General features: G+C 39.2%; 1 protein-coding gene across 3 annotated transcripts in view; it reads left to right on the top strand.

The window, feature by feature from the left end:
* PAPSS1 (3'-phosphoadenosine 5'-phosphosulfate synthase 1) overlaps positions 1 to 13800 on the top strand; it is a 105318-nt gene that overhangs the window by 4289 nt on the left and 87229 nt on the right. For 2 of the 3 annotated variants that reach the window (XM_047718162.1, XM_047718163.1), the window contains exon 2: positions 9456 to 9570. In XM_047718162.1, the coding sequence (XP_047574118.1) occupies positions 9456 to 9570 (115 nt within the window). Of the gene's footprint in view, positions 1 to 649; positions 769 to 2930; positions 2989 to 9455; positions 9571 to 13800 lie in introns of those variants that run through there. The other variant, XM_047718160.1, reaches the window with a different exon arrangement.

Here is a 13800-nt window from a genome sequence, read left to right as displayed (position 1 = left end):
CCATAGCTCCCTATCTCCAGCCTCAACATCCCTCCCATACCTTCCATCCTCATGGTTTTACACAAGCCCTTTCCTTCTGCCTGAGATGCCTGTTAGCCTTTATTACTTACTAAAATCTTCAGAGCTGTGGGCTGCTTTACCATATGTCATGGCTCTTCTGTGTGCACACACTCTTGCATGTTGCTGAATTGTTTGCACCCCTGTATTATGTTGCATGCTGCTATTACCATGGATTATGTAGTGAGATTTCATTACAGATGTGCTGTGTCTACACTTTGCTCATACAGCAGGATGGGGATAAGGAGTATTGTATAGAGTAAGCTTTGGTGCCTCAGATATGAAAAGCCTATACAACATTAATATCTCTGCATAGCTTAAGTTAGAGAATGAACTCCATAACATGGTAGGGCTCAAATTACAGTTCTGTCATTAACCACCTGTGTGATCATGGGCACGTTACCTAATGCCTCTGAGCCTCCTTCTCCTCAAAGGTAAAAATGTGGATAATAAAACAGAGCTTATAGTGGGGATAATAGTACATCCCTCCTAGCATTGCCATAAGGTTTAAATAAGTCAGTGTATTTGAAGCACGGTGGTGGTACCTGGCACATGAGCAGTATTTAAGGTGTTCTTGTTATTATTTATTTATCAAATATTTAATATCATGTTTGTGCAAGCCTTCGTTCTAGGTGCTGGGGACACAGTGGTAAAAAATCCTACCCACTCTCATGGATGTTGCATTTTCTGTAGCAGGGAGTTAATTAAAAGGTAAACAAATGAATAAGATAATTTTTCCTTTTACCGGTTCTACCTTTTCGAGCCATTTGTTCCTTATAGTGCTATATGCCTTTCCTAGAAGGGCAGTAGCCCGTTCTAGATTTTGGGGAAGACCGAGGTGGAACAAAAAGAAATGAGCCTGCAGATATGGAACACACAGCTGATGAAAAGCTGGGAAGAGGCCAGTATATTCATTCTTCAAAACATTGGTCTGACTGTGGTCAGGCATAGGTATTCATCTTCCTTCTGGAAGCCAGGGAGATGCTGCTGGAAAAATTGCATAAAGAAGAGGGAAACTCAACCTCTACTGAGAATGGACTCTTTATGTTGATTAACACCAATAACAAGAATGATAGCAAGGTCTGGATCTGTGTTGTCTGATCTGATAGTTGCTAGCCACATGTGGCAACTTAAATTTAGTTAAAATTAAGTGAAATAAAGAATTCTCCTCCTTCATTGCATTCGCCCCATTTCACATGCCACATTGCCATGTGGATCTAGTGACCAGTGTTTTGGGCAGTGCAGTGTAGGACATTTTCATGGTTTCAGAAGGTTGGACAGGGCAGGTCTAGATAATACCTTTGGGATGGCTGCCAACACTTTTTTCTACTCTCTATGTATTTATGTATTCATTTTTACTTTTAGGGGAAAGAAATATCAAGCTAGTGGCTTCTTTGGAATCCTGCTTCTGGGCGATTCTGCAGCCCTGACTTCTGGTAGGGTACCGCAGTGTTCGCCTTCCCTTAGCAGATCTGTGGCTCTCAGTGTGAATTATGAAATGAGCTTTGCCGGATAGAGGCCAGGGAAGCTGCTAGACATCCCATGGAACACAGAATAGTGCCCACAACAGATAATTACCTGGTTCTAAAAGTCATTAATGCTGAAATTGAGAAACACTATTTTATTCTTGGCTTTGAGTAAGAAGAAGAGAAAAAACTACCCAACTGAAATGCAAACTTAGTAATTTAAAGTAAAATCTAGTTGATAATACCATTTTCTCATCCACCAGCATTGAAGTGACCATCTTTTGTTCTGAGACAGATCAATTATTTATAGTATGCTAATGACACAATAGTCAAACTCCAACCCTGAATCGTTTTGAAAGCAAGTTCCTAAGTAATTTAAGTGAAGAGAATAACTTTTCCTTTTGGTATTTACCTGAGTGGTAGTTATTTCTGTGAAATATTGTTTAAAGATCCAGTTCTTTACCAAGTGAGTTTTAACTGAAAAAAAATGCCAGGAACTTCGTTTGATTCCAGAGGTCTAGGGTGGAGCCTGAGATTCACTTCCTGACCGGAAACATCCTTCCAGTGAATGTGAATATTAGACATTTATAGAAGTCCAGTTTTTAATTTTTAGGTGAATGTAGCCATTATTTTGTCTCTTCTCTCTAGTTTCTTTGATGCTTGCATCTCTTACCTCAGTCTCTCGTATGTTTGTACAGTTCATTGTTTTTTCACTATATTCATGGAGTTGTATCACCATCACCAATATCCAGTTTTAGAACATTTTCATTGCCCCCAGAAGAAATCCCGTACCCATGAGCATTCATTCCCCTTCCTACCCCTTCGTCCTCTGTAGCTCCTGACAACCAGTAATCTACTTTCTGTCTCTGGATTTCCCTATTCCAAACTTTCTTATAAATGGAATCATACAACCTATGGCCTACTGTGTCTGGCTTCTTTAACTTAGCATAATGTTTTCAAGGTTCATCCATGCTGTAGTGTGTTACCAAACTCCATTCCTTCCGATGTTTGGATAATATTCCATTTTATGGATATATACCATGTTGTTTAACTGTTCATCAGTTGATGGACATTTGAGTTGTTTCTCTTCTTTGGCTATTATGGGTAATGTTGCTGTGAACATTCATTTATACGTTTTTGTGTGTACTCTCCTATGGCTTTAGTAGTTAATTTCAACTTCTGAGGGAGATGTTCGTGTATTTTTGTCTGCCCAGCTTCTGAGCTCCTTCTTATGTGTAGTTACCCTGGTGGGAGGCTCAGGGGTCTGTCATGGTGTAATGATTTCTTTATGTGTTTATAGTTTGTCTCCTCCTCTGAAATGTTTTTATTTTATTTTATTTTATTTTATGCTCAGTATCTAGAAGGGATCAATCACCAAATAATCTTGGATGCATTTCTGTCTTGTAGGAATCTCTTACAGTTGGGCTTTCCACCTGGAGGTCATCCAGGGGCCCTTCCATTAAAGGTATTGACATTATAAAATCCCCATTAAATATTTAAATGTTACTTAATCTTTAAAACAGACCTGTTGGAGAGCTGTCATGTATATACAGAACACGTGCATGATAGTTGACGGCAATCAGGTAAGCCTACCAGGAACTTCGTTTGATTCCAAAGGTCTGGGGTGGAGCCTGAGATTCACTTCCTGACCGGAAACATTCTTCCAGTGTCTGCTGTGTGACCTGTTTTGCCATAGCAAGGTTTTAAGCGTAGCATTTTCAAATTTCCTCAGCCTCCAGTAATGTACAATCTTCTCTTTTGCTGTTTGTCTTTGGCTTGTTAATGTTCAGAAGATTAACTTCAGTTGTCAGTAACTGCACGATAAGATCGGTAACTCTGTGAAGTAAAGGCTTCTCCTGTGTGTACTCTACCATCTCTCCAGTTTATTCACGCCATACTCTGCCATCTCTCCATAGTACGTCTTGAGACATAAAAGAAACATGCCTGTTATAATTTCAGAGAATCTCTTTGGGGACCACACTGTTTAGCAGTCAGTTTAAGAGGGGTGGTGGGGTGGCTGATGGATGTGGAGTCCAGAATTACACTTGATATTTGGCATATGCTCTGTGCTTTTACAGATTTCACTTAAAAAGGCAGTTTTTCATCAGATCATAGTAAACTGACAAGGCATACAGTTCTTGAAATGACATCATAGGAGAAATTAATTTCTCCCATAGGGAAATGGATAAAATAATAAAACCGCCCATGTGGAAATTAAGGTGGGTCACAAAAGGTACCCAGGGCCACTTGTGTGCGTCATGGCAGACATTTGTAGAATGTGTAGAAAATGTGCTCCACAAATATCAGAGGCCTTGTGATGTTAGCCTAGAAACGGGACCAATGGTTGTTTAGCCCCAAGTGGAGAAAGTGAGTAAATTCTCTTGAAATGAATTATCCCACTTCTGCTAGACTAAAGATTTCTGAATGTCAGTCAGCATTTCATTTGTAAGTTATGCAGAGAAAACAAATCATGCTTTAAAATAAATGCCTCAGATCTAACTAGCACTGACTAGACACATGGAAATAGGTTGGGCACTGGGGAAAATAGAACTGTTAACTCATGTGCTTGACCTACCCTCCCAAGAAAGTCCAACTATATACACATAAAAAGGCAGCTGAAAGTATAAAACAGTCCCTAAAGAACAAATCATATGGGCAGTAAGTATTACAGGGACTGCTGAGTGTATGTACCAAGCCACATAAATGTTTCTACAAACCTCGCAGCCTCTTAAAGAAATTTGTAAGCCTGATTTCTCTGTCTTGTGGAGAGAAGCTAGGCCACTGAAGACAGAGAGTAGGAATATAGAATCACTCACTTGGCCTTAGTGACTTACTGATGTCTTTTCTTCTGGTGGAATTCTAGGAAGGATTTGGCTAGCCTGGGTGGAAAAGAAGGGAAGGGGGATTAAAAGAATTTTTCTGTTGGAAGTGGCCTTTAGATTCTCGGTAAAATTCAGGCATAATGCCACCACCTTGCCATTCCAGTAGTTTTTAAAAAAATGCACTTTGGTTTACTCAGAGAAACTGGGAGGTGGGAGATTGTGACAAATCTTTTTTACGAGTGTTTTTTAATATGAAAAATCTCAAGCACACATTAATATTAAGCCTCCTTAGACTGCCATATCTGCTGCCAGAAGTTTTTTAAAGGTTGGAGCAAGGAACCCTGAGGTAGCATTCTTTTCTCATGGTTAAAATAGACAGCGTCTGCTTATCTTGTATTTTCTCCAGATCACATCCTCCATTGTTTATAGCTTCTCAGGTAACTTTGACATTCTACTCAATTTAAAAAGAAAAACAAGAGATATTTTACAGGGCCAGAATGAATTAAAATTCATCCGGTACATGTTTCTTCTTGCCCTAAAGCAGAATAACTTGGAATAAACCCCAAAGCAAAATGACCTCAGTCAAACAGGTTCTGCCAGTGTAGGCAGCTAACTCACCAAGCACCCTCCTGAAACCACCCCCTCAACCCCCTCCCTCAGACTCTGCTCCCTTCTCCCCAGGCAACTGGGCTGGGAGCTGAACCTAGTGACTGATGGGAAGAGGTGTCACTGATTCCCAAGAGACGAAGACTTCGTGTGTGGAACCTTGTTTTTGTTTAAGATCTTGGAAATGTCGAGCTGGAAAATAATGTTTGCTTCATTAGTTCATTGAAAAGAAATAGGTAGGGAGATCCATATTATAATTTTTCAAAAGTGATTATTGAACATGTAGAGCATAATTTTATTGGAAATGTGTTTGTTCATGAGATGATTAGTGGGGGAGGGGTACAGTTTTTGTGGTGTGCCTGTTAAAAGAATTGTCAGATTGTCCCTTTGGCCATAAAAGGTTTTCTGCAATGAGTGATAGTAGGACTGAGAAAGGTAGAGATGCTTTGTCTTGTACACTGGAGGGTCGTGGAGGGGGAGGTGGGAAAAGAGATCTGGCACCTCAGGCAGAGACCATTTTTAGAAAGGACTACCATCCAAAAGTTGATCTGGACAGAAATATATTCCTTGACAAATTCATACTTTTAAAACAGCCCCTCCCTACCCCCCCCACCCACAAAAAACCACGGTTCCTGCTTCTATAGTTGCAAAGCTGTTTATTCCCCGTTTTGAAGACCCCCTCTCTCCCCTGCCTCCTGCCAAACTACAGCTCTGGTTGGATCTACCCGGGTTGTTTTTCCTTCCTTCTGTGTCCCTGAAGTTGCTGCGGAACACTGGACCTGGTGACTGGTGTTGCTTTGAATTGATGATTGTTGGCTTCACGTGAGTCATTCGGACTGCACGGCCACCATCCTAGACTTCCCTGGTCCCTTGTGCTCACTCTGTGCTCTGTCTGGAGGCGCTAACCCCAGAAGTCATCACAAGTCTTAAGTGTCCTCGTTTTGCTGAAGCCTTGGCTGGCCACCCTGTCTGAATGTCACTTCTCTGAAATTTCTTCACAATTTTGCTTTGTTTACTTTTTTCTTTTCAATATTTGTTCCTGCCTCACTTATATAATTTATTTATTTATCCTTGGCCCCTTCCATTAGTCCAAGGCTTTCAAACTCGAGCTTGCATCCTACTCGATTGGAGGTCTTTAAAATACAGATTGTTGGGCCCTACCCCAGAGTTTCGGCGGATTCCCTTGGCCTTGCGGCAGGACCTGACATTTTTTCTTTTTTTTTTTTTTAATTTTTTTTTTAAAATTTATTTGACAGAGATCACAAGTAGGCAGAGAGGCAGGCAGAGAGAGAGAGGAAGAAGCAGGCCCCCTGCTGAGCAGAGAGTCCGATGCCGGGCTCCATCCCAGGACCCTGGGATCATGACCTGAGCCAAAGGCAGAGGCTTTAACCCCCTGAGCCACCCAGGCATCCCAGGACCTGACATTTCTAATAGTTCACAGGAGAAGCTGCTCCCTCAGGGGCCGCATCTTGAGAATCACTGCACTAGAGACTAGATAAGTGAGGACTAGATAAGTCCCGTGAGGACAGTGATTTTTATTGGTACTGTTTACTTTTGTTTCATCAGCACCTAGAAGAATGTCAGGCATGTGGTATGCATTCAGTAAATAGCTGAATGAGTGTTGAATAAAACTGTCTGGAAAAGTAAGAGCTTTAAGCAGTATCAAATACAAACACCCTATCAAAAAATGCTGTCACATATCTATTTTATAAATACATGCTTCTAACTACTGGATATTTACCCTAAAGATACAAATGTAGTGATCAGAAGGGGCACATGTACCCGAATGTTTATAGCAGCAATGTCCACAATAGCCAAACTATGGAAAGAACCTAGATGTCCATCAACAGATGAATGGATGAAAAAGATGTGGCATATATATATGTATATATATATATATATACACACACACATATATATATGTATATATATATATATATACACACATATATATATATGTGTATATATATACACACATATATATATATATATATAAAATGGAATACTATGCAGCCATCAAAAGAAATGAAATCTTGCCATTTGCCATGATGTGGTTGGAACTAGAGGCTATTACACTGAGCAAAATAAGTCAATCAGAGAAAGAAAATTATCATATGATCTCCCTGATATGAGGAATTTGAGAGGAATTTGAGATTGTGGAGGGTAGGGAGGGTAAAAATGAAACAAGATGAGACCGGGAGGGAGACAAACAATAAGAGACTTTTAATCTCAGGAAACAAACTGAGGGTTGCTGGAGGGGAGATGGGTGGGAGGGATGGGGTAGCTGGGTGATGGACATTGGGGAGGGTATGTGCAATGGGGAGTGCTGTGACTTGTGTAAGACTGACGAATCACAGACCTGTACCTCTGAAACAAATAATGCATTTATGTTAATAATAATAAAATAAAAGACAAGCTGCTAAAAAGAACCTAAATTAGGGGCGCCTGGGTGTCTCAGTCAGGTGTTGGACTTGATTTCGGTTCAGGTCATAATCGGGGTTGTGGGATGGAGCCCTGCCTGGGGCTTGGTGCTCAGTTGGGAGTCTGCTTGAGATTCTCTCTCCCTCTGTCCCTCCCCGCCATGCGCATGTGCACACATTCTCTCAATAAATAAATAAATAAATAAATAAGAAAAATACAAAAGAAGAAGAAGAACCTAAATTATGTTTTTGCTCCATAGGAAGAGAAATAGAGACTCTGTAATTCTTTTTTTTTCTGTTTGTTTTGGGTAGAAGACAGCTTTATTGAGATATAATTTGCATATCATTCAATTCATCTGCTTAAAGTGTGCAGTTAAATGATTTTTAGTATATTTATAGAGTTGTGCAACTGTCATCACAGACGATTTTAGAGCATTTTTATCACCCCCAAAAAGATCCTGTACCCATTAGCAGCTACTCCCCTGGGCTTCCCCTCCCCGCACCCCCATCTCCCAGTCCCAGACAATCACTCAATCACTAATCTACTTTCTGTCTCTATAGATTTTCCTGTTTTGGACATTTCAGATAAATAGAATTATACCATATGTGATCTTTGTGACTGGCTCCTTTCAGTTAGCTTAATGTTTTTGAGGTTTACCCAAATTGTTACGTGTTTGAGTACTTTATTCCTTTTTACTGCCAGGTAACATTCCATTGAACGGATACATAAATTTTCAAATAGTTTATCTAATTTTCAGTCAGTGGACAATTGGGTTTTTCCACTTTCTGGCTTTTATGAATAATGCTACTATGAACTTAGGTATATATGTTTTGCATGGATATGTTTTCCTTTCTTGTGAGTATACATCTATGAGTTTAATTATTTGGTCATATAGGAACTATATTTTAACATTTTATAAAAGTGCTATTTTCCAAAGTGGCTATACTATTTTACATTTTCACCAGTAAATGTCTGAATATTCTAAATTCTCAGTAGAGTCTCACCAGCACTTGTTACTGTCTTTGATTATAGCCATTCTAGTGGGTTATAGAGGTGTCTGTCTCCTTGTGGTTTTGATTTGATGTGCATTTTTGTGATGGCTAATGATACTGATTTTTTTTTTTTTTGAGAAAGAGAGTGTGGGGCAGAGAATAGAGAATCTCAAGCAGGCTCCATGCCCAGTGTGGAGCCCGATAATGGAGCTCAGTCTCACAGCCCTGAGATCATGACCTGAGCTGAAATCAAGAGTCATATTCTCAACTGACTGAGCCACCCAAGCATCCCTGAACATCTTTTAAACTGCTTGTTTTGTCATTTGTATTTTTTCTTTGGAGAAATGGCTATTCAGATTCTTTGAGGCCTGTGTAAATTTATGCTGTTTTTGTTTAAGAAGAAAATATTGGAAGAAAAATTGCATTCCACTTTTTTTGTGGAATAATCACAAATAAGCAGTGTGTCTACTTTTTCCATCATGCATTTCATCTTACCCACAGACCTTCCACGCTTCGTTCAAGAGTCTCCTTAGATGCTTCCTTCTCAGCTGCGTTTGTTCGTCCTTCTGTGTAAAGAGGCACCCATCCCTGATCCCTCTTTCCAGGCTTACCCTGTTTTATTTTCTGAATGCACTTGTCACTCTGATATTACAATAAATTGCTCTGCTTTGTCTCCTGCAGTGGAATGCAAACTCAGTGAGGGTAGGGACCCTGTTGAGTTCACTTGGTATACTGATAGGGCCTCAGTAAATACTGGCTAAATGAATGACTGAGTGGAAGACTGGGCTCTGGAGTCCACACTCCCTTGTTCTGGGAACTTGGGCAACCCGTTTAACTTTTCTCAGGTTTAACATCTTCATTTGTAAAGCCACGGTAGTAAGAGTTTTTGTGTTCCTCCGTGGTTCTAGGGTTAATTTCACTGGTGTCTGTAACGTACCAAAGGCCATGCTAGGTACTATAAAGAAAAGAAAGCTGTTAGTTTTAATCTTTCTCCTTGCTTTTGGCATGTTATATAGAATAGTGACAGCAAGGAATATGTGTTTACTTTTTAAAGGACTCAGGTGAATCTGAATTTTGTTTCTTTTTTCCAGGGGATGCAGAGAGCAACTAATGTCACCTATCAAGCTCATCATGTCAGCAGGAACAAGAGAGGTCAGGTCGTGGGGACCAGAGGTGGTTTTCGTGGTTGCACAGTATGGCTAACAGGTACAGTCGAGAGACATAAACCAGCTAATTTCAAAAGCAGTGTTTATAGGGGCTCCCAGGTGGCATCAGTCAGTTAAGTGTCTGCTTTTGGCTTAGTTCAGGATCTCAGGGTCCTGGGATCGAGCCCCACATTGGGCTCCCTGCTCAGCAGGAGCTGCTTCTCCTTTACCCTGCTGCTCTCCCTGCTTGTACTCTCTTTCTTTGTCAAATAAATAAATAAATAAAATCTTTAAAAAAAAGTGGTGTTTATAGACAGCCTTGAACCGGGATGAAGCATATTTATTTTATTTTTTATTTTTTTTATTTAATTTTTTTAATTATTTTTATTTTTTTTATTTTATTATTTTTTTAAGATTTTTTATTTATTTATTTGACAGACAGAGATCACAAGTAAGCAGAGAGGCAGGCAGAGAGAGAGAGGAGGAAGCAGGCTCCCTGCTGAGCAGAGAGCCTGATTCGGGGCTCGATCCCAGGACCCTGGGACCATGACCTGAGCCGAAGGCAGAGGCCTCAACCCACTGAGCCACCCAGGCGCCCCTATTTAGATTTTGAGCTGTCCTTGTATCTGGAACATCAGCATATGTAACTAACAACATTGCTGGATTATAACATTTTAATAATTCCCTTTGTTCTTTATGGAATTGCTGTTGAAAAAAAGGGGAAAACCAGAATGCATTTTAAAATTACGTTCTAGGGGACACCTGGGTGGTGCAGTTGGTTAAGAGTCTAATTCTTGGTTTCTTCTCAGGTCATGATCGCAGTATCACAAGATTGAGCACTGCTTAGAGCTCCACGCTCAGTGTGGAGTCTGCTTCAGCCTCTCTTCCTCTCCCTCTGCACCTCCTCTTGCTTGTTTGCTCATGCATGTGCTCTCTCTCTCGCTCTAAAATAAATAAATATTTTTTTAATGCACACAGAATTACTTTCTAGTTGATAACTACATTACATTCTATAAGCTTTTTGTATGCAAACAAGACCTAGATTCTGCCTTCAAGAAGCTGATGATGTAAACCATATGAAGAGGAACAATGAGGGATAAAGAATTTCTCATCCGTTTCTGTCATTTACCTTTTGGTTTGCCTCTGATTGATTCTCGCATTGGTCTCAGATTGTTTCTCGCACTGGTTCTCCCAGAGTCTACCTTTAGGCCCACCTGCTGAGAGGGTTAATTGATCTAGATTTTGGCACTTCTAGAATCATATTTAAAATTTTGATGCATGTTGCCAAATAAACCACCAAAATTTTATATCTGTTTACTCTCCTACCAACAGTGTGGGAGGAGTTCCATTTCCTAGTGTCTTCATCAACGTGGATATTACCAATACTTAAAATATTTTCTGATTGGTGAAAAGCAACGTTCTTGTTTTGTGTGTGTGTGTGTGTTTAATTACATGCTTCAATTGTAGACAAGTCCGTTTCTATGTGAAGGAAGACACCATCCTCACATTCTTCTCATTCTGATATCTAGATTGTTGATAAATTGTTATTTTCCATTGTCCAGGTTCATAACACTTAGATTCTTACATTTTCCTAATTCTTCATCTTAAATTTTTGTAATTGTTTGTTTTTGAGTACTGTAAGTAAATTGATTCTGTATCCATCAACTTACCATCAGTTCTTTGATTATGGTATGTCCAGTCATGAGCTCTTTCTCTGGGTCCAGTTTTAAGTGTTCATATTTCATCATTAAGTGGTTTTTGAAAGATAGTGTTCACTGGATTCTGAATTTCCTGAGTTTTTATGTTTGAGAATGCCTTGTCTTTTACGACGATTTGACTGGGTCAAATAGATATTTGGTTCAACTTTTTTTTTTTTTTTTTTGTCTTGTAATTCTTAAAATATTATTCCATGTCTTCCAGTATTAAATGATGTCAAGAAGTGTGAGACTCATTTGATTTTTTTTTTGCTTTTTAGAAACTTTCCTATTTTCATCTGGATCCCTGAAAAATTATCTCTTTTCCTATATTTTAGTTTTGCCTTTCTCATTTAGGCCCCTTATCCATCTGTGGTTGATATTTGTGTGCAAGTGAGGGAGGGATCTATTTTCTTTTTTTTCCATGTGGATAATTGTTTGCCTCAAGGACATATATTGATAAGGGCATCCTTTTTTTCCTGCAATGCCAACTGTTATATGTCACATTTCCACTTATGTGTGGATTTGTTTCTGGGCTCTCTGATCTGTCCTGTTGGTCTGTTCCTCTATTATTACCACATTGCCTTTTTACTATATACTTAGAAGTCTTTAAATCCAGTAAAGTAAGTCCTCTTACCATATTCGTCGTCAGTAATATCTTGACTTTTTTTCTTTTTGCTCTTTGCTTTATTGTATAAATTTTGTAATTGGTTTAACCAGTTCCTCCAAAATCTGGTAGGGATTTAGTTTGAGATTACATTGTATCTAGAGGTCAGTTTGGGGGAACAATCAATCTTTAGAAAAATTGGGTAATCCTTTTCTTGAACATGGCTTTTTCCATTGATCTTATCATTTAGCAATGCTTATAAATACTGTTCATCAGATTTTTTTGGTGCTTGTTTTATGATCTCATAATCAGTTTTCATATATATTTGACAAGAACATCTATTCCCTGATGTGTATACTATTTTGTAATGTTCATTAGATCAAGCTTGTTAATTATGTTGTCAGATTTTCTTTAGCCTTTGTTTTTTTTGTTTTGTTTTTTGACAGTAGTGTTGGAAACGGAAGTAAAGATTTCTTTTTGTTGCAATTCAGTAGCTTAACCAGGACCTGTCAAGCTATTGAGTGGTTTGCCATTTTCCTGGAATGCAGTTTGTTTTTTCTCAGATTTTTATTTCAGATAAACTTTCTTTTATATTTTTAGATTGGTTGGTCTCCTAGTTTCCCAGGAGCACTGTAATAAGTTATTCCAAACAACGTGGTGGCTTCAAACAGCAGAGATTTATTCTCTTACAATTCTGGAGGCTGGGAGTCTGAAATGAAGGTTTTGGTGGGGTTAGTTCCTTCGATAAGCTCTGAGGGAGATTCTGCTCCAGGCCACTTTCTTGGCAATACTGAGTGCTCCTCGGTTTATAGTTGTAGTGCTCCAGTCTCTGCTTTCATCCTCATATGGCCTGGTAGTGACACCAGTCACTGGATTTAGTGCCTATCCTGGTACTGTATGACCTCATTTTAATTTAACTAATTACATCCACAAAGACTCTGTTTCCAAATAAGGCCACATTCTGAGGTTCCAGGTGTATATAAATTTGGGGGGAGGGGAATTAGTTATTCAGTCCAGTACATTTGGTTTCTTTTCTTCAGATACACTATTTTTCCTTATCTAGTTCTGGATTATCTCTCTTGTAATTTTGTGTTTTCTCTAATTGCTCTAAGTTCTTTGCCTTCTTGTCTGTGTTCGCTGTAATCATCTCAATAAAATTTTCTATGTCAGTAATTAAATTTTCAGCAGTCTTCTTACTGTGTTTCAAATACATACATAAGATGAATATATATACACATGTATGTATAAATAGGTACTTTTATTATCATTTAGGTTGTCTCATATAAAAAGTCTAAAAGTTCAGGTTTCAGGGATTTTTTCCCCCCTCATACTTAGTGCTCATTGCCAGTTAAAAACAATAGCAAACAGAACCCCCTGCCTCCATCTCTTTATTCAGTTACTGTTACTGTGTAACAAATTACCCCAAACCTAGTGGCATAAAACAACCATTTTAATTTGCTTACCATGTTGTGGGTAAGGAATTGAGGAGGGTTCAGTGGGACGGTTTTCCTGACGTCTGAAGGGTCACCTAACTCACTTGATGCTGCCTGTCAGCTGGGAGCTTAGCTGATGAAACCACTTGCTTGTGATCTTGCTAGCATGGTGGCCTCAGGGTGTTTAATAGCAGGCTTCTCTCAGATGCAGAGTCCAAAGAGAACTGTGTAATAGCTTTTTCTGACTCTGCTTTAGAAGTCACACATTGTCATTTTCACTACGTCCTTTTGGTGATAGGAGAATCCTAACACCAGCGCAGATTCAAGGAATTCAAGGAATTAGACTCTACGTTTTGTGACAGTGACGATGTCACATTGTTAAAGAGGTTTTAGGGTGGGAAATTCTGTCGCAGCCATCTTTGGAAAATACCATCTGCTATAACCTTTAGTACAAAGTGGTTTTTTTTGTTTTTTTTTTTTTTAAGATTTATTTGAGAGAGAGCACAAGCAGGAGGGGCAGAGGGAGGGAGAGAGAATCTCAAGCAGACTCCACACTG

The sequence above is a fragment of the Lutra lutra genome, chromosome 2 (genome assembly GCF_902655055.1).
Source record: "Lutra lutra chromosome 2, mLutLut1.2, whole genome shotgun sequence".
NCBI classification, from domain to species: Eukaryota; Metazoa; Chordata; class Mammalia; order Carnivora; family Mustelidae; genus Lutra; species Lutra lutra.
Note: the sequence above shows the minus strand (reverse complement) of the source record. Positions and strands in the feature narration are given on the sequence as shown.